The sequence below is a fragment of the Numenius arquata genome, chromosome 7, assembly GCF_964106895.1.
Source record: "Numenius arquata chromosome 7, bNumArq3.hap1.1, whole genome shotgun sequence".
NCBI classification, from domain to species: Eukaryota; Metazoa; Chordata; class Aves; order Charadriiformes; family Scolopacidae; genus Numenius; species Numenius arquata.
This window is the reverse complement of record NC_133582.1, coordinates 5214747-5239746: the sequence shown is the minus strand read 5'-3', so window position 1 is coordinate 5239746 and position 25000 is coordinate 5214747. Positions and strand designations below refer to the sequence as shown.

Below are 25000 nucleotides of genomic sequence, written 5' to 3'. Positions count from 1 at the left end.
AACTGTACAGTGAAGCCTGACATTTGGATATTTTGAAGTTTTTCATAAATCATAGAATAGTATATGGCTGTAGTTTAGCTTTTTAGGTAAAAGGTATGTTTTCATTAGTGCATTTCTTATTGCTGATCACTGTAAAAACACGTGGATCAGCTTTCCATTTCTCTTGCGCAGATCATGATAACCTGTAGAGTAGAGTAGAGTACAATCATTTGTGCTATGTTTTTAATTTTCTAAAGCACCTTGATGACAGTGAGTGTTCAGTGGTGAAGCATCCTCTATTGAACCACCCTTAAAAAAAAAAAGAAGACAAAACAAAAACAAAAGAACCTTGCCAAGTCCAACTTCGTATAGGTAAAAGGTAGATAAAATTATAACTTACTTTGGACTTGGCATAAAGAGCTTCCCTTAACCCCCTGCCCAAAGGGATACTGCAGTTATACTACATACCCATAGGCACCACAATGAAAATTGAAGCTTATACCTAATTAAGGTTTTATACACACCAGTTCCCCCAGTAAATGCAAATTTCAACAAAATTAGACATGTCATATGTTGAAAATGCTCATGGCAAACAATCATTTTGCATTCCTGCAAATAAAATTGTTTTATACTGTAAGCTGGAGGCGAGTGTAACTTATTTTTGTAATAAAGTTTTTATTTTTTTTATGTGTCATTAATATAAATGTGTGTTAGTACAGAGATCTTCTGGTTAAAAACTTAGAATCGCACACATTTCAGTATGTTTACTTGTATTTACATAATTTTTAGAATAGTGGTTGCCAATAGCCTGTATGTTTCACATTAATTGATTTTTTTTTTTGTTATCTTAATAAACCATTTTAGTATGTTGTATGTCAATTACTGGGATAGCTGGGACATGAAGTGTAATTTAAAATTGTCAAGTATTCATTGGAATATGTAAATGTGCCTTGCCAGTTTTGAACTTTAAGACAAAGTAAGTGAGTGATGGTGAAATGAGTAGTCAACGCGTAAGAGACATTTGCTACCACAGTTTCATATACTGCCCTTGCTAAAGAAAAGTAACTTTTTTTCCTCGAATTTGAGCATAAAAGTATATACAGTCGCGTTAGCTTCTGAATTTTCAAATCTAGTGATTAGAATATTAGGCTTATGGAAAGTGGGTTTGCTAATTGTAGCCTTAAGTATAATTTTGAATTTCAATGTAATCCTTGGTGCTGGCATTCCCAGTGCCAAGGAGTTTCAATGCTCCCTTCACAGAGGTTGCCATGCCTACTGGCACTTTTACTGTCATATGGTTTTATAAGGAACACTGTCAAGATGTGGAAACCAATTTTGAACTTGCTATAAAATGAAAACCCTGGGGGCTGTCGGAGAGGGGGAAGCCCTCGGATTTCTTCATCTTGAAATCTCTCCATTGCTGAAAAACTGAAGACGCTTGTGGGATCACAAGTGCTGGTGACTGGTTCTTAGTCTGGAAATATGTCGGGGCGGGGATAATATATTTATGGGATTATAACTGTTGATGGAAGTGCATTAAAAAAAATTGCTATTGAGGCGCTACATGTGTTGAAATTGTGGATCATATCCTTAATTTCAGCTCTGATAAAAGTATGGGGGACTACAATTAAAAAAATGTTTTTTTTTTTAAAAAAAAGGCAAAATTGACAGGAAAGCGTTTGTTTCTAAGGGAATGCAAGCAATGGTGAGTCAGCAAAATACCAAGATCTTGACAGTGTTCCCTCTAATTATGAACTCAAGCCATTATAACTTTTAAAATTAAATATGATTTGCACTGTTCTGATATTGGTGCAGTTTTTTAGCAAAATGATCAGAAAACTAAATTGCATGTGGTGATTAATATTGTGGGGGAAAACAAATCAAAAAAATGTTCTTTTCAAAGCTTTAAATTTAATTGTGTAAAGAAAAACCAGTTCATTATTAAGTGGAAATACCGGTGAGAATGGGTGAGTGCGTATATAACAACATCAGTTTGGTTGCACTCAGGTGTTGGTAAACGTGAAATGTTCTACAGCAATAACCCATCTCGTGCGGGGGTGCTTTTGGTGACAAATGGACATTAACACACAGTTTCTTTTTGGTGTGTTGAAGGCAAGTGTTGACTTTAATGTATTGTGCTGCCTCTGTTTATTCTCACAGGAGGCTTTCTTTCCTGAAACGCCTGCAAAGGTTTGAGTAGAAGCTTAGTGTAGCTCCACATCGGTTTGTAACGTGTTCTTCAATTTGAAGCCTAAAGTTGAATTTAATAAGAAATCGGAAGGTGCTGCTGCTTAACACTTCTGGTTTATAAACACTCCAATACATAGCTTTTTTTAAAGTATACTCTTGTTTTAATATTCATTTTTACTTGAAGGGTTTAATATAGGACATACAACTGTATTTTTTTTATTTTTTTTTTTTTTTTAGTTTTTAAAGAGGAGATTTGTTACGACCCAGAAGGCTGCTGTTACAGATACTAAGACCAGTTTCTGAGTTTCTGCATTGTACAACTTACCTAAGTACTATCTTAAAATGTGAAATAAGGAATACTAATTCTGTTCTTGTTTGGGGCGAGGGGCATGTCAGAGTTTAAAATAAACTTAGCCGCCTCTGAAGGTAGGATTCCCAACTTAATATTTCAGGATAGAAATGTTATATATGGCTGCAACTTTTTTCTTTTCCTTTGCGCCTTTGATAATTCTTTGGAGACTTTTCTGTTCAGCCTAGCAGTTATTTTGATGCTTCCTTACAACAGTGAGGGGAGAGGTTTGTCTTAAGAAATAAAACTGAAAGGCAATATGGACACAAACACATGTAACGTTTTCTGACAAGAGTGTGTTCAAATTGATGCATCCCACAAAATTAAGACTGTTACTCCCTCACTTGTATTAGTGAAAACTTAGTGGGAAATGTTAGTTGTTTAAAATGGAATAGCAAGTTTTGGAAGTAGGAAATAAGGCAATAAACTTTACAATATAGTGTTCTGAGAATTGAAATCAGTAAAGTTGGAGCTCGAGTTTGTGTTTGGTAGGCTGAAGCTTGTGAATCCCAATTCTGACTGCCTGCGATAGACTTAAAAGTCTGTCCTGCTGAATTAATTCCAGCACCAGCACATCCATCTCTTGGCTGGAGCGAGCCAGTTGTGTTAGTTGGGCAGAGGAAATGCCAGATTGTACTCTGTCATTTGCTCTGTCGGATAAAAGTGGTATGTGGCACCAGGAGAGGAAGTCGAGCTGAAGATTCCTTGATCGTTAATACGAGTAGTGGGGTGGGGGGGAATAAATTAATAATGTTTACTTTACAGCCATCTAGTGCAAACAAACATAGAGCTTCCTGGAAGCTCTGATGTTAAACTCTTTTTCTCTGGGAGGCTGATTTTCACATAGTCATCTGATCAACGCTTTGCAAGTGTTAGTGTTTTAAAATCCACCGCATGAAAAAGTATCTTCTCTTTGGTACTCCTTAGCCTTGAGTGTTAAAATAGATGAGCTGAAAAGCACTACTAGGACTCATTTGTCAGTTGGAATTTGGAGAGAGGGATGATTGTCTCATGTAATGATATCTTTTTCTTGCCAATGGGTTACTAGTTTTTTCCACAAACATTCATGTTTTTGAATGGCCAGCTCTTGAGTGGCTGCTGCACAGCTGAGCTCATCTGGAAACATTGGGTTACATTGATTATTTTAAGCTATCTTCATGAAAACTTCTTTACATCATCAGACTTCTAACTACGTGCTCAAAGTTTTTGGGGTTTTTTTTTTTTTTTTGGAAAAAAAAAAAGAAGCATCTGTGACAGTCTAGAAAACACAGTTGTACTATGTAGGTAATTGGTAATTAAATACAGCTTGAATATTTAAAGTTTGAATCACAAGATACGTTTCAGTTCCAAGAGTTCATGAAACTTGGTGTCTACTCCAAAGCCAACCCTTCGTTTCTGACGGTCATTTAGGTAAAACCTGCAGTGCCAGAAATCTGGATTCCCTCTAGTCTGGATCCATTTGGCTGATTAATGATGACAGTTCGCTATCTCTGTTCGCACAGTTGTAGTTACGATACGGTTTTTCTTGTTTTGGTCACTAATGTGTAGAAAAGACATTGAATCTTACCCGTTCCTTTTCTTTGCACGAAGGAAGTTATGAAATGCGTTCTTAGCTGTGCTGCGCAGCCAGTAGAATAGCCTGTGCCACTTGACTGCACAGAAGATAACGGTAAGTAAAAATAGACATTCTAGTACTTAAAATGACTTGCGGTATCTAAAATCCAACTTCAGGAGGCTGTTTAATTGACTCCTCATCTGCAGTTACTTAGGGCGGTGGTGGGTTTTTAACTCTTTGATTTTAGCGTGCGCACTTCAATGCGAAATGAATGTTGAGTGTAAATCTGTCGAGTGTAATCCGATAGTTCAGATGTAAAAAATCTCTGAAATGCTTCATACATCATTTGGGTTGTATTTTTAAACTGATGGGGTAGCAATCATAGTAGTTCAAGGGGTTTTCCATGAACACAGTCAGTCATTGAAAGCCGGGAACTGAGTGTATTGGATGCTGGGTTCCTGGTTCCAAGTGTAGCGTTTCCAGTATCGTTCTGATATCCAAAGGAACGTTTCTCAGATTATTATTTTTTTTTCTTCCTCTTTAGCGGAATGAAGAATGCACCTAATTCTTTTCACTAGTAGTGGTTGTTTAAAAACTGTCTCACTAAATGTAGTTAATGTGGGATTTCAAAGCTTTCCCTGTGAGAATTCAACAAAGGCAATTATACAGATATTCCATTAGTAAATTAGGGCTTTTCTTAAGGTGCGATTTCAGCATACTTTAAAATGAAGCTCAGTATTAGGAAACACTCGTGAGAGCCAGTCTAAAATAAATGATAATTAAGATTTTTCATAATGCAGATATATCACAATTGGAAGGTAAATTTAGTCTCTTAATACTACAGCATTTGAGATGCTGATAAAAATATCTAGTCCCTGCAGCTGGAAAAGCTGAAGTGGCTGTTAAAAAAAGACTTGTTTCAGATTGTGGCCAAGGGCTTCCATCGGATAGTGCAATGAAACCTTTTTTTATTTCCAGTACAAAGAGTTGTTGTAACAAGGTAACCTGTTTCCAATCCACAGTTTTCAACAGAATTCTTGAGGTTTTTTTATATGTGCTTAAATTGATATTTTTAGCAGAAGACAAACCTCCGGTGACAGTCACTGGTGTATATGTGAGTAGTGCTGTCACCAAGAAGTGACCAGTGTGTAGCTTTGACTTAAAGTAGTCTAGCGAGACTGTCCCTTATTCCTACACTTCTTCAGACAGATGTTAGTTTACACTTGGTTTTAAATAAGTGAGGTGATTAAAAGCTATTTTAAAGAAAACAACGGCATGTACATTGTTAAAATCTGTCAAAATTTGCAAATGAAGAAACGTGCTCCAGGTTTCATGCTAATGGAAGAATAGACTTGAATGTAAAGGAAGAAAAAAAAATGGTCTTAACTTCTCTCACTGGAAGTCCTGAAGGTCCCACAAGCTTTAGGTGGCTTTTGGCCTCAGCAGTAAGTGGAAGCTGCGTTCATGTAGTTGAGTAATCTCAGCTGTCTTGCTCCGCTCTATCTTCATAAAGCTAACACAACCTCTCAGAAAACCCTTTTTAGAAAAAATCCATCATGGGATTAACTCCAGTGAGGTCGATCTTCCAGTTGAAATGAAGAAGGATCTGTAAGGCCTTAAATCCATTGGATTTGAAGTAACTTCCTTGTGTGGGTGTGTTGTTTTGCAACTTGGTTTTTGCATAGATGTGATTTTGCAGTGGGAATGGTAATAATAATGTAATAAATGGCACTTGGCATTTTTTTTTATGGTATACTAATCTGAAATTATATTACAGAGTTTGGCTTATTGATGTTCTGAACCATTCCAGGTGGTCCAAGAATACGATCGTATTATTTGTATGGCATGAACCGATCACTAAGTCTCAGACCTGAGAGTTGCTTCTTTGAGGTTGTCAGCCTTTTCTTAGGTTAACTGTTGAAATCAGTAGGGATTTCTAATAGGAAGTACAGAGTTTTGTTTTCTCAATAGCATGTTTAAACTTTCAGAGTTTATTGCCCTCATGTAACATTTCTGAAGAACTGCTTTCATGGAGTGGTGAGCCAGGAGGAGGATACAGATTCATGATGAAGAAGTGCTGCTGGCAAAGCTTTTGCGAAGTGAGGCCTCCCAATTCATAATGCGCTTTGAGGTGCGCGAAGGTGTCCTCGCCCCAGGGTACAAATGGCATTGAGCTAAATCAGGTGGTGGTCGCATCTCGGCAAGGTTAGCTCAAATGACCCGCAGTGATGGGCTACGCTAAAGCAGATTGTTTGGTACTGGGGTATGCTAAAAAGCTTCTGTAGTTTTCCCGCGGAGTTAGTAAAGAACAGCCAGGGTAGTAACTCGGTACAGCTGCGGGCAGGTGATGATCCACTCTGATTTTTGTAGTCAGGAAGAACACGAGACGGTCAGGCATAATGTGTTTTAAGCATCTGTTAAATTTCTAAGTCCTTTTGAAGCAACCTTTTTTTTTTTCTACTTAATTACACAAAGATCAAAACATTACGGTTCAAATTCTGTTTAAAGATACAAGGACACGTTAACTTAGGAATTCTGGTTTTTAGATCAGATGGCTGGGTACCGTTAGAGCTCAGTAATCAAGGCATGTGTTTTAGAATCAGGGTAAATTTTTGACTTTGTGAAGAAATGCCCTACTATTAAACAAATATTTAGTATATCCTAGAATTTATCTATCTAACAAAAATGCATATATTGGAAAAAAAACCTAACACAACCCTTCCCCTCCCGTCCCATCTCCAAAAGGTGTTTAGGAGAGCACTTGGATATGCACCACTTCCTAAGTGTGTGCAGGTTAAATAGGTGATAGGGGTTGAATTCTGAGATATGGAGCAGGCGAGATGCATGTGATAACCTTGGTACTTCTGCCTCAGTCATGTTAAAAGTGATGTAGAGAGCTCAGGTTTCAAAAACTAAAGTTGTATTTATCAGCTTAAAAATAGATGCATCTTGACTCGGACATCTCAAAGAACCAAGTGTCCCTGTGAAAAGGAAAACTTGCAGAGTCTTCTGTAAATACCTTTTTATTTTTTCTAAAGCAGTGATGACAACCAGGGGAGTTCTCCTCAGAGAAATACTAAGGAGTATATTTGTCTTGTATTTAAAGGGTTAACCTAGGAGGGATGGAATCACAAACACTCCCCACTTGGGAAAGCTCTTAACAAACCATATGGTTTGCTCCCTGAGAAAACATAAGGTGATGGAACAGCTGGGAAAAGAAATTGTTGTACCTGTGGGAGAAGACAGCCCTTAAATATGCCTGAACTACACCACTGTAGTCTATAGAGTTAAAGGCAAAATGGTCTGGGAAAGAACCTGGCGAACCACAAGGTAGAAGAGCACTTCATCCTCCAGCTCAGTAGGATCTCTGCTGCTGTGACTCGGTCTCTCCTTTTCCTGTGGAAGGCGGGCACGCTGCGAGCGCCACAGGAAGGGAATGTCCACTGATGGATCTTGCCCAGATCCAAACATCAGGTTGAAAGCAGGTACAGGGTCCTTGGATCGCATGTCAAAAGGTAAGAAGAACTTGTCCTCGCTGCCGTAATCCTCAGGGCTGCTTTGTCTTGGTAGAAATTCCAGAAGAAAATTATCTGTCCGGAAGTATCCTTGTAAGGGAGGAGGTTTGGAACAGGGCAAAATATAAAAATGCTGAAAACCCTGTTACGATGCCTAATTCCGTTTCAAATGTCATGTTCTGAGAGGCGAGTGACATCCTAGAGCTGCTGTTTGAAAACCTGCTGCTTTGAAGAGATGAACTCGTAGTGTCAGCCCCTGGAAAGCAAGAGCCTGTCCTGAATATCTGAGCTACATGTTCCAAAGATGGACCTCTTTTCAGTATAGGTGAGGAGTTCTTCCATTTCATCTTTTCTTCTATAACATGTTTGCCACTCACTGCCCTTAATAATCCCTTAAAGGGTGGATGCAATTAGGGTAATGAGAAAAACTGTTATTAATAGTGCCTGATGACGCCTCCTAATTCAGTGATGCTTGAGGGAATGTGGCATGCGAAGTCTTAGTTTGAATGTCCCTTAATGCTGGGGACAAAGTGAGAATGGGGGTTCCGCGTGTAAAGCTGGGGTGAATCGATGCCAACTGAGCAGCCCCCTTTGCAGATTTCAAATTCGGGATGGGCCCAAAGAGCTCCCAAGGACACCAGCTTCTTGTAGAGAGTTGTGTTTTTTCTGGAAGAGCGTGCATTACGAGCCCAGCATCCTGAGAGACAGAAGGGGCCGGTTGTTTCTTGGGACCAGGCCAGGACTTGTCATTAGAGACCTGGTGGTGCAGATGGCCCAAACACAGCTGTATTCCGCACTGGAGGTGGTCTTCACGTGTGCTCAGAAATGAAGGTGCTTACAATGTCCTTGGAAACAGACATCTGGGACCCTCAAGAGGTAGGAAGACGTTAAGAGCCAGTATGAAGGCTCTTATAAACTTTGAAGATGCTATATTTCCTCAAGTCTAGGCTAGAGCTTACGTGTCTTAATATGAAAAAAGTAACACCTCATGAACAAAAGGAATTTTATTCTGAGGTTCTCAAATGCAAAAGCCTGTATGAGATGGTAAGGCAGGAGAAGGCTGAAGGAGGAACCCTGTAAGGTAGAATACAGTTGCCAAATTGTAGTTTGCCCAGAGGGTGTCTCCTTACCGAGTTAAAAGAGGATCAAGAATAGGTAAGGCTTTGTCTCCCTCATCAGCAGTCAGGATGTACAGAAGCATTTGTTGTCATAGACAGCTTTCAGTGGGGAAAAGTTGTCATTTTCTCTGCAGGTGAGCACGGTGAGCAGCACCTCGGAAGACTCAATGGGAGATGGGAACGTTCCTGACTGTAGAAGTAATGGGAGGTGAGCATCCAGTGGAGACTGGTGCAAGTTCTAAGCTCTTGGTGAAACTCAGGTGAGCAGCTTTGATCTAAGACGCCTTGGACTAAATGCACTAACTCCATGTCTCCTGCCAAAACTGCTCCTCCAGATAATCCACTATTTCAGTTTTGTTCCTTTCTTTTGCTGGCTTTTAACTATTACCCTTGGGCTTCAGGAAAGAAGAGGGAGTCATTATAGGTAGCTTGACTTCTCCAGCCCTAACAAACAACTGAAGGGGAAAATGGCAAGTGGAGCACAGCTGGTCCCCATTGTGGTCCAGGAGAACACCAGATACATGGGCTTTTCAGAGTGGAGGCTGGCTGGTACTCAAATTTTTCTGACCATAATATATCCCAGGACCACACTGGATGTGGACAATACACCACAGGTTTGTACTTGATCTGTGTTTTACCAGATCCAAGCTGAATGGTGAGCAGTGAAGAACTTGCTACACGTCTTAAATAAATAGTGGTTATGAGACTCGTACGTGGGCTGCTAGGAACCTGGGTGGTATTAGAGAATCCTTTCTCCATTTTGGTGTTTTCTGAAGCAAAATCTACTTTCTCAAGGAAAAAAAAAAAAAAAACAAAAAAAAAACCAAACAAAAATGTCTTCCTCCTTGCATCTGAACTGCACTGACCCCAACCTGAGGTCTATCTGAGGCCTCCCCGCTGTGTGTGTGGTGTTACAAGGTGCCTTCTGGGCATCTGCTGAAATCCCAAAGACATCAATCTTCACTTGTAACTCCTGAGTGAGGGGTCGGGGGGGAATACTATAAACTGGACTTGGAGAGAATACCCCAAACTCAAGATTAGATTGGAGGATTTAGAGCTTCTGTAGGGGAAGAAAATGTTATTCCTTAGGGTTTGATATGAAAGATGGTAAGCTGATTTTCATATTAAAATGCCCCTTTATTAATACATATATATATTTTAAAGTATATATCTGCGAAAGAGGCAAAACTTCATGCCTTGGATTTTAAATCATTTCTTTTGTACTTTTGGAGAAAACCAAAGAGAAGCCACGTAGCTTATAGAGTAGGAAGTCATTTAGTCACAGATCAGAAATGGATTTAGGAACTTTTAGAATAATATTGAGTAAGAGTCCTCCATACTATCTCAGACCCTACAAGCTCCAGTGCTTGCCTTAGGTAGAATACCACTTACTCAAATAAAACAAAAAAATAAAGCAAAACTTTAAGTAGCGGAGTTTTGCAGAAATTAGCTAAATCATCTAAATAGTCCTTGTTTCTTGATTTCACACTTTATCCCTTTTCCAAGCGACTCAAAACCCTCTTACCTGCCTACGCATGCATTGTCCCTTCCCAAGGGATGCTGTAGGGAAAACCACCCTGCAAGTGGCAAGTGTGCCCCATAACCAGGAACTGCCTTTGTAGAACATCTGGAGGAATCCCCAGTAACTGTTCTTTGCTGCTCCGGGAGAGAGACCGTGGCTTTCCGTCCTGCCAAGGTTTGTCTGCTGAAAGGCCCACAGAGGGATCATTGGCTTCTAAGAAGCACCATTAATGCCAGTGCTCGAGGTGAAGTGGTATATAATAATAACACCGCTTTTCTATTTAAAAAAAAAAAAGCCAGCATCTGGCAGGGGAAAAAGGTTTGGCAAACCTTCAGGAACTCTGATAAAGATAGCATTGATCAGCCACGAGCTGTAAAGAAGCCTGGCCTTGGCAGAGCATGGTGCTGAGCCCCGCTTATTAAATCCTCTCATTAAAATTACCATATTCCTCTTGTAGTGGAGCTTTGCCACGGAGCTATACGCTCACGTTATACCATAAAATAAGTAATCCAGGCGAGCTGCCCACGTGCTTCACAGAGTTGTTCTCCAAAAGTCTCAAAACTCATCCTTACGTATGAGGAGGAGCAGCCCTCTGCTCGGGCACTTTCATAGTATCATCTTGTGCATTCTGCCTTTTAGCATAAATCAGATTTTTTTTTTTTGCTTTTGTCATATATTCAATATTCTTGCCAGGGAAACAGAAGATTTATATCTTACAGCTTTTTATTTTCTCTTTAACCATTCTGAAAATGCCTCCGTTTTTGCTCTGCACCATTTAAATGGAGGAAAATGACAAATTCATTGCATACGTCCTCAGCCAACAAATGGTAAAACAATATCCCAGTTATACAACTGGTTCTGTAACAATTCCTGGGCAGTGTCTGATGAAAAGACTTCACTGAAGCACAAATAACTTTTTGAGGGTGATAATTAATGGTGCTCAACTCTTCCCCTATACTGCTTTTACATACTTTGTGTTGTGGGAGAAACTGGTAGCTCGAACTAAAAATAATCTCTTATGGAATTCTGACCTGGCAAAAACACTCCAGGCATTTACAGCTGTATCCACAGAAGCTAAAGCAACGGGCTTTGGGATACCAGCTTGCCGGGCACCAACAAACTCCTCCAGATTTTCTCATCCTCTGGATCTGAGTTTACATGTCCATTCTATCTGCTGATAATGATTGTGTCAGCATCAGTAAAAAGCTTTCTCTGATAGAAGCTGGCTTCAACAGCAAGCTTTAGTTATAATTAGGCTTTTCCCTTACTTTTGGCAAGTTTGGGTGTTGATTAGAACTTCCCGAGTATGTGAAGGCTTTAGGTTGGGAATTTTTTGTCACTGTCTCGCTCCTAAAATGGAAAAAAAAAGAATCCATCAAAAACTAGAGTTAATGTCCAAATAAAGGAAAAAGATAAATCTTCATAGGCTAAAGTGCTAAAATACACTAAAGTGGGGCAAAAGAACAGTTATGGAACAATTTAAGAAGGTATTAGTTCTACTAATAAAAATAATTTTGAATGCTATTTTATTGAATAGTTTTATTCCCCCCTGTTGCAGCCTGTCCCTACTCCAGCACTACTGAATTTCACTGAATTTTTTAGAGTTAGAAGGGACCATAAAGATCATCCAGTCCAACTCCCCTGCCGAAACAGGATTGCCCAGAGCATGTCAGAGCATGTTACTCAGGGCTGCATCCAGGCAGGTCTTGAAAATCTCCAGAGAAGGGGACTCCACACCCTCCCTGGGCAGCCTGTTCCAGGGCTCTGTCACCCTCACCGTGAAGAAGTTTTTTCTCATATTTGAGTGGAACCTCCTATGTTCCAGCTTGTGCCCGTTGCCCCTCGTCCTCTCACTGGGAACCACTGAAAAGTGTCTGGCTCCCTCCTCCTTCAACCCACCCTTGAGATACTTATAAGCATTGATAAGGTCTCCCCTCAGCCTTCTCTTCTCCAGGCTAAAGAGTCCCAGCTCTCTCAGCCTTTCTTCATAAGGGAGATGCTCCAAACCAGAAGATACTACAAACCAGAAGATGATAAAACTGGAAAAGGAGAGGGAGAGCAACAAAGATGATAAAAGGTACAAAAGTGCTTTTGTGTGAAGAGCAACTCACCAGAGCAGGAATCTTCATTGTGGAAAAGACAGTTTAGGCTCAGGTGGCCGAAGTATTTTGATAAATGAAATAGCAATCGTGCTTTTTCACCATCTCTTTTTACAGAATACTAAATGAAACACAGGAATGTTTGGAGAGCGGTATCTTCGCTCACACAAGAATAAATAAGGGGTGGAACTCATTGCTGCATGATTTTTGTGGATGTTAAAGTTCATGGCTGTTGAGAAAACAACTGGAAACGTAGGGGAAAAAATTCTTACTCAGGATGTCGCCAAGATTGCAAATCAGAGTAAAAGAATGTTTTGGGAAAGCATTATTATATTCTTGCTATTTTACAACTTTTTCCTAGGTATGTATCCCCTGATGGCCATCACCACAAATGGGATGCTCACCCAGCTGAACCTTTGATGATCCTGTACAGCTGTTCTACGAATCCATCGAATATCTGCGATGAAAAACTTACACTAGCTTTAAATTCTCCAGGTCTCATCACAGTTACGAGGCATCGGTGCTGCGACACTTGGCAAGGTTTTAATGGAAACACATGTCCTCTTACAAGGATTTCCTTGACACCTTTAAATTCAGCTGAATCGAGGGAACAGGGCTCAAGTTCCTCCTCAAACTCCCTACTTGAAAGTAATTTCCCCCACTGACCTCAAAGTTGGTCAGTGGAAACTCCCTTCAGGACCTGACATAGCTGTTTTTATCAAGTGCGTATCCGAGGCAGGGTTTTCCTTATCCCCATTGTAAGTAAACAGCTTAATTTTCATTTAGACTGAGCTCTTAAGTATGTGCTATGGCAGCGTTTTAACTATTTGTGTTGGTACAGTTAATTTCTTTCACAAACTATTTCTTACAGATTCTTGACATCCAGCTACCTTTTCTTTTTATTATTATTTTTTGCTATTCCTCCCTGACCAGCCGAGGTTTTTGGAAGGAATTACGTTTTCCAGATCTTTCCCTTGCACACACCAATTCAGCTCTCACCTAATACTAGGTTAAGGTGTGTATCCAGAGAGCTTATTTTCCCTTCAGGTGAACCAATACAAAATTTCCATGGACTTATACCTTTTGCCAAATGTTGCCACAAACCAAACGTTCATTTCTTTAAGCTTTTTTCCAATGGCCACTGTATAGGTCTAGTGCCTCTTACATATTCCTTAATGGTGTTTTTTTTGCTGGTTTGTGTGTGTTTTTTAATTTTGCAGGCCTCTATTTCTTATTGTCCGTAGTCATCTTCCGCACCCACCTTGCAACTTCCTGCTCTATATCCTTCTCCTTTGATGTCCCGTAAACTTAGTTTTTGATAGGGAAAAATTATTTTCATCTTAATACATATTTTTTTTCTCTGGTATCTGGTCTTTTAAAAGAATGTATTCAGAAAAATCCTTTTCATGTAAACAATTCGAGGAAAAGCTCTGTGCTCTGACCTTTTTTACTTTCTCCTTGAGAGTTACAAGTTCCTCAAGGCAAAACTGCCTCTAGCATGTTGTCTTTATTTTCCTTTTTTCTTCTCAATGGTACGTTTCCCCCAAATGGACCTTGCTTTTCCCAGGGAAATTTGAATAGGTTCAGTGCTCCTCGGCACCTCTCTGCCCAGCACCTTTTCTGTGGGCACACAACTGACCCTCTGCGTCACTTTAAGTGGATTCTTTCACTTGAATTTCCTTACCAGAACAGTCTCCCTGGCTTTTTTTTTTCCCTGAAAGTCTTTGTTTTGTTGGTGCCAGTCAGTAACTTCACGCTTTCAGCCTGGTAGGTATTTTCAGGTCTTATAATTGAATTGCATTTTTACAGTCTCTTAAGAAAAAAAGTGATGATGAATTTTGAGTGGCCCGTTATAATTGAAACCCTTTAGCCTCTCCCCTTCAACTTCTGTTGCTGCTGAATTTGTTTCTAAACAAACAAACAACATTTTTCAATCTGTGTAATGGCAGTTGACAGTTCATTCCCCTGCAGTTGTGGAAACCGGGGATCTTTTGCGAATTATGTTGCCCATTTTTTTATATAAAGAATTTTTCCCTACCGCCTGCCGTCTTGCTCCTTACTGTTCTGGAGCAGCTGAGCTTCCCTGTTCTTCTAGAAAACAACTTGAGTGGGATTTTTATCTGGGAATCCAAAGCCCAGTCAATTCTCTCACAGACTGAAACCAGTAACTGTTGATGGATGCTCTTTGAAGTTTTGAGCTTAAAAAGTCAACCCTAAAGTACCTACTAATGCTTCCTTTTCTTGGGATCTAAACAGGTTTCACATTAACTTCTAGGAAGGGCCCAAAGAAACCATCAGGGACTTGTGGGGAATAATTTATAAAGGGAAATTAATTCCTTGCTGGGCAAATATACCTTATATAATGCAATCCTTCATCCTTGAAAAAGATAAACATGTAACACCTTGAAAAGAGCAAAAGCAGACTTGCAGAGTAAATCGAATGCAATCAGCTGGTGAGAATCTGTGTATCACGGTTCACTGCCTGGTTTATTAAAACAAAAAAGAGGGTTTTTTTAAGCTAAAAAAAAAAAGGCACTTTGGTAAACAGAATCTTGGCCTTATAAACTGGTATTATTCAGCCAACAAATAGAGTTTCATGTTTTATGTTGAAAATGTACACTAATAGATTTTTTGAATGCCAGAAGATGCAATCTTCTGTTGCTATTAAAAAAAAAAAAAATAATAATGAAGAACTGACTCTGTAAGAGGACTTGTATGGTAAGTGAAAGATCCTTATACATTTTAAATATTGAAATAAAATCTAGCTTTCCAGAATAACCCAGTCCTGGCCACGGTGCTTCAGAGGCCATCTCCAGATGCATGTTCTCTCCTTCAGTTCTCCAGAGAATCTTCCTAAGAACTTCTTTCCGGTGAGTGCCAGAGCCCTGGAACAGGCTGCCCAGGGAGGTCGTGGAGTCCCCTTCTCTGGAGATCTTCAAGACCTGCCTGGATGCAGTCCTGAGTGATGTGCTCTGGGCAATCCTGCTTCAGCAGGGGAGTTGGACTAGATGATCTCTAGAAGGTCCCTTCCAACTCCAACAATTCCGTGATTCTGTGAACTTACAGGAAGAGAAAAAGACTTGCTATTGCTGGGGAACTGCTAAAGTTCTTATTTCTCACGTAAAAGCAACAGAATTTTGAAAATCTTGGTGGTGTCAATATTTCACTTTTGTTCTTCTATATTTTTATGTCTTTCAGTGCAGCAGAACAGTCCGAGTAGTCATAGGGGCAAGGGTTACAGAGGGTGATGGGCCGTGTAAAGTCTGCGAATTGAAGGAAATATCACAGCTTCTCAGATGATAAGGTCCAATTAGTGCCAAATGTGAATTTGTGGCAATTTTGGGCTAAATAAACATAACCCTAAAGGGTGAAGCTACATATTAAACAAACTTTTACCAAGAGCAGAGAACACAAATGGAAGCAGGAAATTGAGTTTTGTTCCTGGTGGTTTGCTGTGCAAGTCACTTCCGACGTTACAGATACGTGATGCTGTGACACCTTTATGAAGTATTTTAAGAATTGCAGATTTTTTTTAAAAAAGTTATTCCGTATTAAAACCACTGCAAAATAAATGACTAAAAGTCACAAGCAGTAAAGCGGAGAATAAGGTAAGCAGGTAGCAAAAAAGTATCTTCTAAGGAAAATTCATTTCCTCTGAATAGACTGTATGGAGACTTGCTGTGTGTAAGCACCTTATTTGTTCAGGTTTTTTTCCTAATAGAAAACATGTGGACTGACATGAAATAATACTGTGCAGAGGCTCTTAAAGAAATTCAAGCTGACCCTGGGCTTATGCCAAGCTGTCTGGGAAAGGTCAACATACTGAAGTCAAACTGCAGCGCTGCACCTGCTCTGGAGGTCAAGGGAAGTGTTGCATAAAATGACGAAACGTTTGAGCAAAGATTCTGAAAGCTATTTTCAGCTTTTGGTTTCTAGATATTGACTCACCTTCCAAACACTGACTTTTCCTTAACACAGCTTTAAACACAGCTCTTCTCAATGGAAGTATTTCATATGCACTCGCCTACCATTAGACCAAATACGCCTGTGTGGGGCTAGGGCAAATGAATATTGAAAGGCCATGGCAGCGTCTCAAAATAATTCAAAAATAACAGCACGTACTTCTTGAGCAGGTCTCCTTCACGTGGGCAACTCAGAAGCCCCTCTATCAGTGAGATTTCCCAGTTGTTTTAAGCACTTTTATTTTGTCCATTGAACTAATCTTCCTGTAACAAGTCGTGTCAATATATTAACATAACTTTGAGCTTCCTAAGAATAACGACAGAGTTGCTAAAAGTGTTCAGGCAGGTTGAAAAGTTTGTGACACTGTTTAGAAGGCAGTTACTCGTGTGAAGCCGGCTTTAAATTGTTCTCACTAGCAATAAACTACATTCCAGAATTAGTGTATTTTCAGTGTCTCAACCTTGTATAGTTACTGATGTTAAGGAAGTCTGTTACGTTTTCTACCCCGTTCCTTCTCTTCATAAGCAATTATGCACTTTTGAGAGGTGTTTAGACGGTTTTAGCGTCCCAATCGAAATGATTTCGTTTGGTCATCATCTAAATATAGAGCATTTAATCAGATGGAGCGGTTTCTGGCCGCTCGGCACTGGGAGCCCCCAGTTGCCCACAACCTAAGTATTTATAACTAGGTAAGCTTTCTGGCATCAGAGGTCTTCTATTTACGGGGCTCAGCACAGCCTGTTACGGGGCAGAGGCTACACACGCCACCCCGAGCTCTCCACCGCAGGGCTGCCGGCGGCATCTCTCCGGGAGCCGGCCGCTCCCCCACATCCGTCCGAGCTCGGCCCGCCTTGGGAGCTCGCTCCTCCTCCGCTCTCCCTCTCCCCTTGCAGGCGGCCTTACCGCCGTTTCTCCCCGCCAGCGACCGCCATGTCCCAGGACCCCCCCCCCCCCCTCCGCCCCATCCCGTCCCGCCTCACAGGCCTCAAGGGCGCCCACCCCCGCCCCGTTCCATCCCGACCGCCTTCCCCCGAGCTGCGGCGCCGGGGATGCTGGTGGTGTGGGGGTAAGGAGGGGCGGGAGCGCCGGGCCCGGCAGCCGCACCGCGCTGGGGGCCGGTGGCGCCTCACCCACCTCCCGGCGCCGCCGCCGCCGCCACGTCGGGCTGCCCCCCCCCTCCAAACAACATGGCGGTGGCTGACGCCGGCGCCGCCGTCACGTGACCCACCCCTCCGTCACGTGACGGCGGGACCGGAAGCGGTGCGGCCCAGCCCGGCCCCGGCCTCTCCTCCCCTGCCCCGGTGCCCGGCCCGCCGAGGGGGCAGCGGCCGCCGCCATGAGGTGGCTGCGGGCGGCCGGGCAGCGGCTACGGCAGCGGGCCCGGGGCGCCGAGGTGCTGCGGGAGACCTGCCGGCAGTACCCGCTCTTCTGCTGCCTCCTCCTGGGGTTGGGCGCCGCCACCCTCCTCCTCAACCGGTAACCGGCAGGGCTGAGGCGGGGCGGGGGAGCCGGGCCCGGTGTAGCACTGGTACCTTGCCGTGCGGTAATGTTTCCTCCCTATTTGTTTAAAAGGTACCTTCACGTTTTAATGATCTTCTGGTCGTTTGTGGCTGGTGTCGTCACCTTCTACTGCTCACTGGGACCGGATTCCCTCTTGCCCAATATTCTCTTTACAATAAAGTATAAACCCAAGGTAAATATGTCTGTTAGTGCTCTTGTGCTTTCTTTAAATTTAGGAAGGATTTATCCTGGGTAGCAATTCTTGTGTAATTGTGGCTGCTTTCAGAAATACTGCACATCAATACAGCTCGTATCCACCAATCAATAGGTGTTTTGTAGCAAATATACAATGATTAAGACTTTGGATTCTTCATTCTGTGATTCTGTAGTATGATTCTATACGTTTCTGCATAGCTCTGTTAAATCTAGGTATGGCTGTAAAGCCAGTTGTTGGGAGTGATCGTGGACATTATTTGCTGTTTCACTCATTTTTCACTTTTGCTATTTGGGTAGCACGTAGTTGAGAAGTTACGAGGTTGCATTCTCTTTCGTTGAGGCTTTTTCTTTCCTAAAGATGCTCCTCCTTTGGCAAGTCAGCGCTAAGGCTCCTTTGCTGATTGCAGTCAAACTTCTTTAAGTGGTACTGCATTTCAAAGAAAAAAAAAAAAAAAAAAACATTCCCAAAGGAAATTGCTGTTTTCTGACTAAAAACAGCTTCGTGTAGAATTTCATAGGACTAAAACTATTATAGTTGCAATAGTTCAAGGCTACGAGTAAGGCAAGTTTTGTAGAGAAACCAGCTGGTCTGTTATTAGACCGACTGATATACGGGAAGATGACTGGGGATGTGAAAGTGTATCGGTGCCCTTGAACTTTGTTTTAGTGGAAGCAATTTTTCTGTTTGATTCAGGCGTTTCTCATACCGTGCCTTGTTACCTTGCTTCCCTGGTTCTCCCTGTTCCTGGGAGAAAGGCTTTGTCTTTATGCTGTTCAGTTCTCTGCAACTGTATACTCCAAAGGGAAATTCACGAATGTATCAGTACGTTAAGAGCATCATCACTTTGAAGAATGTAAACTTGTCCAAATATCTTCTCTTAGCAACTAGAATTGCCGGAGCTATTTCCCCACGGTCACAGTTGTGCTGTATGTGGAAAGGTCAAATGCAAGAGGCACAGGTAAATTAAATACCTGGCACCGGTAAGCCTATTATTTCTTATATTTTTCACATAACACTAGGAAATTTTCAGTTAAATATTGTGACATCAACTTTTCCATGCTCTCCTGCAGACCCACTTTGCTTCTGGAAAACTATCAGCCATGGCTGGATCTGAAAGTGTCTTCCAAGGTTGATGCATCGCTCTCGGAGGTAATTGCCGCTTCATGTCTTTAGTACCTTGAAATTCAGTGAGTTTTTATTATGTGTCTCTTAGACCTATTACTTCTGGTTCAGTAGATAGTTCAGATGCACTTCCCGTGTATGTTAACTTGCTTCTGTAAAAATCAAATCAAAAGAATGTATGTTGGGAGCAGAGAGGCGAGATGGACTACTTGTTAACATAGAGTCACAGAATCACAGAATGGTATGGGGTTGGAAGGGACCTCTGGAGATCATCTAGTCCAATCCCCCCTGCCAAAGCAGGGTCACCCAGAGCAGGTTGCACAGGAATGTGTCCAGGTGGGTTTGGAATGTCCCTAGAGTCAGAGACTCTCTGGGCAGCCTCTTCCAGGGCTCTGCCACCCTCAAAGTCAAGAAGTTCCTCCTCATGTTTAGATGGAACTTCTTACGTTCAAGTTTGTGCCCGTTCCCTCTTGTCCTGTCACAGGAACCACTGAAAAAAGACTGGCCCCATCCTCCTGACACCCACCCTTTAAGTATTTATAGGTGTTGATCAGATCCCCCCTCAGCCTTCTCCAGACTAAAAAGACCCAAGTCCCTCAGCCTTTCCTTACAAGAGAGTTCTAGGACCCTCATCATCTTTGTAGCCCTCTGCTGTACCCTCTCCAGCAGTTCCCTGTCCTTCGCAGATGTGACCGTTCCTGTAGTAACATGCCTAGAACATAGAAGAAACATCTATATAAATTGGGAAGTATATAGGAAACAACAATTATAATTTAACAAGTCTGATTCTTGAAAAGTTAAGGATTTCATCTTACTTAGTTTGTTAAAGTGAAGATTGAGTGATCATTGCTCCAGCTATAAGATTTCTGTAATGAAGATGATAATGTGATGGCAGCTATTTAAAATCACCAGACAAAGTGCTATGGTTTGAAGAAGACACAACAATTTATTGTCATTTAGACAATTATTCTCTTGCCCGATGAACCCCTCCCCACGTGGGAAGGGGAATTGGGCAAAAAACCCAAGGAAACCTGGGTGCTGAATTATTAACCGATTTAAGAGAACAGTACTGCATAATTAAAATTGATAATGCTAAAGATCCACTATTGATCCCGATGCCAATATAAAATATACAAGGATTATACTCAGCCCATTCCATCAGTGGAAGCTGCGCGCTCCCAGCAGGGGACAGTAAATGATGGACACTGTGAGCTTTGTGGCTTCCGGAGGAAGGGAAGGCTCAGGGCTCTGGCACCGGGGCAAGGAGTTCTCAGGATCACAGCCATCAGGGAAGAGAGAGAACTTCTCAGCAAACTTCCTAATTTCTATTGAATGTGACGTTCATGATATGAAATAACCCTGTTTGCAGCTTGGGTCAAGTGCCCAGGTCTCGCTTCTCCTCGTCCCCGCACCTGGCAAGGCTCGAAAACTCTGAGACCTTGAATCCTCCATCCCATAGTGGGCCATAAAGTAAATATTTTCACAAATTCAGACACTAGAATCTCCTAAAAATGTAGTTTCGCCAAGCATTAAGAGACCTTACTGAAAGGTGAAATTACTGAAAGAGAAATTAATTGTGTGTTGATCAAATCAGGAAACAAAACTGTAATAAAATCTGTCTAAAAAATAAATTAGTGGATTACTCAAAGAAGAATAGTATAAATACCTGTTTTTTTAATAAGACTGTAAATCAGGAATTTTGGTTTGTTCTTTTCTCTTGAAAAAGGGCTATCTGAAGAGCAGTTTTTCTTTGGGTTTGTTTTTTTGCTTCCTTGATTGGTAATTGATGAAAGATATAGTTATATATATATGATATATAGTTATCTTCAAAGACTGATCTTTAAGATGTGTTACTACACATTGGCATTTTGTATTTGAGTGCTGTTGCTGTAGTTCTGCTTTTACCAAAGTGGTGTGGGCTTTTCTTTGCTGTTTCTTTTTACTTCAGTGGCAGGTCCCTGGCCCTGCTTTATTTAGCACTGTAGGCATGGCTTTTGTATATCTGTGCCGTGTTTCTCATTCCTTCCTTTTCTTTGGGTGCTTAACCAGAGGGAAGTGCCAGGCCCGAGCTCTGTGCCTTCTTGGGGCAGTGAGTCAGGGTAATCATCTTTGATGGACCCAGACAACCAGCCACCGTTTTCACCTCTGTAGGATACTATTTGAAATGAGAAATCTCATGGATTCGTAGAATTGCCGAGGTTGGAAGGAACCTTTCAGATCATCAAGTCCAACCATCAACCCAGCACTGACAAAAAACACCACTAAACCATGTCCCTCAGCACCACGTCTACCCGTCTTTTAAATACCTCCAGGGATGGTGCCTCAACCACTTCCCTGGGCAGCCCATTCCACTGTTTGACAACCCTTTTGGTGTAGAAATTTTTCCTAATATCCAATCTGAACCTCCCCTGGTGCAACTTGAGGCCATCTCCTCTTGTCCTGTCGCCTGTGACTCAGGAGAAGAGACTGACCCCCGCCTCTCTACACCCTTCTTTCAGGTAGAGAGCAATAAGGTTTCCCCTCTGCCTCTTTTTCTCCAGGCTGAACACCCCCAGTTCCTTCAGCCTCTCCTCGTAAGATTTGTTCTCCAGACCCTTCACCAGCTTCATTGCCCTTCTCTGGACACGCTCCAGCACCTCAATGTCTTTTTGTAGTGGTTGTTCCCTATCACAACTCTTCTGGTTAAAAGGGCAACAGGGGTTGCTGCCCACATCGTATTTCTCTTGATCTCCTCGGGGGAAGCAGCTTGTAATGTGTGCCTGGAATGGGATTGACTCCTTAGGGTTGGAAGGAGGAGAGACTGCTCTTCTTTCCTTCTGTGGGTCAGTCATACATTAGAGGGAAGCTGATACAGTGAGAACTGAATTAAGATTAATGAGATTCTAAAGGAGTGCAGCCTGCTTCTAAAAAGCAGATTCTTCAAATACTTGGAATAATACTGGGATTATCTTTTATTCTGGATTAGTTTTTCTAGTTCTTCCTATGCAGGTTGAAGAATTCTGGCAATGTTCTCATTTCCAAATGTTTCTAATTTGAATCAGTTGTATAGTCTTTAAGCTTGCGTCTTCAAGTGCTTACAGGATAATTTAATACACACTCGAATCAGAAGAAATCCAAGTTTTTCTCACAAGTATGGATTTTTCTCTCTTGGATTGTGGTGACAGTTTGTCTCACTTGGCAAATTCTTCATCTTTTGCATTATTGCTTTGGTTATCCAGCTGCTGTACGTGGTTTAAAACAATAAGAAAAACCTGTACTTGGACTTTCCTCCCCCCTTCATTTATGTTTATTATTCTAGTTGAACTATAAACTGCCTCAACCATGCATCTCCCAATACTTTTGGGAGTAGTGCAATGACCTACATATAATTTTGTTTCCAGTTTCTAATCCATTGTGCTTTATGTTAGTTTCCCCAATGTTTTCTTTCTTTTTGAATTAGGATGTGAAGTCTGTCGGTCAGTTTTATGTCAGCAGGGGAATTGGACTAGATAATCTCTAGAGGTCCCTTCCAACTCTGACAATCCTGTGATTCTGTGATGTTGTATATAATTTCAGGTGTTATGGATTGTATGAAGGAGAATTTAACTCTATTGTTCAGTTCAGGAACTCAGCTCTTCCCCTGCAGTCTGATTTTTGCTATGTGAGGGATGATTGCAAGTCAAATCTGTGGAAAGCTGCTCAACTACTCTCGATCAGCAGCTTGAAAGAAGTGCCACGGTGGATCACGATGCTGTCTATTCATCTCACAAATTTTTCCTTATTTCTTAAATTCTCAGATTCTTGACTTGATTAAGGGACCAGAATTTTTTTTTTTTCTTTTCTAAGAGTAAGAAATGGACATGTGCATGCCAAGAAATCGGTTGTTGTCTGAACGTGCTCCTTCCCAGTCCTGAACTCCTGTAGCAGCACGGTGGCCTGCATCCTTTCCTGTGGGGAATCGCTTTTTCTGCCCTCAGGAAGTGGTCTCAGCTATCTAGATGTACCCTCTTTTAAGGCTTTTCAAATTGTCTTTGTGGTTTACTTACCAAAGCCTTGCTCCCTTCCAGTCTGATTGGGGCTGGTAATTCTGACCTGCTCCTGAATCATTCATCGCTCGGCTCTGCAGTTCCTCCTCCTGACAACTGGGCTCTGTTCTGTGGCAGTCCACGGAGAGCTTGTCTCAGCAGCAATAAACTGACCAGCTTGCAGTGTGGCAGTGCATGCTAGAAAATAACTTCTCTTTGTTTTTTCTTCAGCTGCTGCTTGTATTGCTACCTGCTGCGTTTGGTTTTACGCTTAAAATCTCTTACCAATTCAAAACCGCTCGTGTAAAATCATAGAATGGTTCGGATTGGAAGGGACCTTCAAGATCATCGAGTTCCAACCCCCTGCCATGGGCAGGGACATCTCCACTAGAGCAGGTTACTCACAGCCCCGTTCAACCTGGCCTTGAACCCCTCCAGGGATGGAGCATCCACAGCTTCTCTGGGCAACCTGTTCCAGTGCCTCACCAGCCTCACAGGAAAGAATTTCTTCCTAATATCTAAATTTCCCCTCTTTCAGTTTGAAGCCATTACCACTCATCCTATCACTACGTGCCCTTGTAAAAAGTCCCTCCCCATCTCTCCTGTAGCCCCCTTTAGGGACTGGAAGGGGCTCTAAGGTCTTCCCGGAGCCTTCTCTTCTCCAGGCTGAACAACCCCAACTCTCTCAGCCTGTCTTCATAGCAGAGGTACATGTAGTAGAACTAGTCATTTTGCAAAATGCTAGAAAAATAGGTAGGCTTTAAATGAAATGACTCATCATTTGTACTTAAAACCGCAGAATAATACTTTACAGGAAAGGAAACTGCTTATCATCAGCTGTCATTCTTTGAGATGTCCTGTCTGCTCTTGGCATGTGTGCGTAATGTGAGCAATTGAGCTTGAATAATATTGTTGGTCTTGCTAGAATGGAAGTGGGTACACATGTCTGGCTTTCCTGGTGCTTTTCGACAGCACAGTGGATGATGTGACAGGTTTTTTTCTGACTTACAGAATCACACTGATACAGTCTCAGGGGAGCATCATCCAGAACTGCCTCTGCCATGCCGTGTGTTCAGTAAATGTGCAAATAGGGACTGCTTCCTGTGTGTCCAGGGTCAAGGCATTTTTTTATTATGGCCATATAGAGAACTTGGGTTCTAGTAGAACAGAGGTGTCTTGACCTCTGATATTGGGACTTCAAGTACATTTTGAGGTAGTTGCCTGTCTCTGTGCACACTGCCTCCAGGTCTTTAGCTGGTGGGATTATCTACATGTCATTGTCCTGTGGAATCATTACCATAAAGTCCCCCCTTGCAGTGTGGCTGTGGAAGTAGGAGGTGATGAGAAACACTAGCAAGCTTGAAATGGTTCAAGTGGAAGTCAGTTACTAGAAACATGGGATGAATTTCAAGGAGACTTTATCCAGAGTGGGACGGGTCATCAAGTCTCGTGTCTTTCCTTCTTTCCTTGCTGATTTAATAACCAGATCTTCTCAGAACCACGTGTGTTTGGCTTAGCTGGTGGGAAGAATGAAGTCTCTTACTGTTTGAAACAGTTCTTCTAGTGGCTTTAGAAACTTTTGTAGGCAGAGAGAGTGCCACCAAGTTCTGTTAGCAGCCAATGAACTGAAATTGCGGTGATGCGTGCCTGATGGACAGGCTGTCAGTTCCAAAGTAGCAGTCACGGATAAAGAAAGCTCTTTCAAGAGGGGTGCATTGTACCCCCTTTGAGTACCCTGGCTTGTGCTGGAAGGCAGGCCAAGTCCACTTCCCATTCCAAGCAGAAGATGGTCTTCTGTCGTTCTCTTGATGAGGAGGTGCATAGCAAAGGTGGAGGAAGACAGAAAAAGCATCGTTTAACACATAGG

The 25000-nt window shown here is 41.8% G+C and overlaps 2 protein-coding genes across 7 annotated transcripts in view; both read left to right on the top strand.

The window, feature by feature from the left end:
* Positions 1-1885, top strand: part of SYNCRIP (synaptotagmin binding cytoplasmic RNA interacting protein) — a 26347-nt gene extending 24462 nt beyond the window's left edge. For 3 of the 4 annotated variants that reach the window (XM_074150859.1, XM_074150860.1, XM_074150861.1), the window contains one exon: positions 1-1885. This exon is cut by the window's left edge and continues 1006 nt beyond it. The gene's annotated coding sequence lies outside the window, so the exon portion shown is untranslated. The other variant, XM_074150857.1, reaches the window with a different exon arrangement.
* A 15741-nt stretch (positions 1886-17626) lies between these two features.
* SNX14 (sorting nexin 14) overlaps positions 17627-25000 on the top strand; it is a 48876-nt gene continuing 41502 nt past the window's right edge. For 2 of the 3 annotated variants that reach the window (XM_074150836.1, XM_074150835.1), the window contains exons 1-4: positions 17627-17766; positions 17863-17983; positions 18889-18965; positions 19078-19156. In XM_074150836.1, coding sequence (XP_074006937.1) covers positions 17627-17766; positions 17863-17983; positions 18889-18965; positions 19078-19156 — 417 coding nt within the window. Of the gene's footprint in view, positions 17984-18888; positions 18966-19077; positions 19157-25000 lie in introns of all 3 variants that reach the window. The other variant, XM_074150837.1, reaches the window with a different exon arrangement.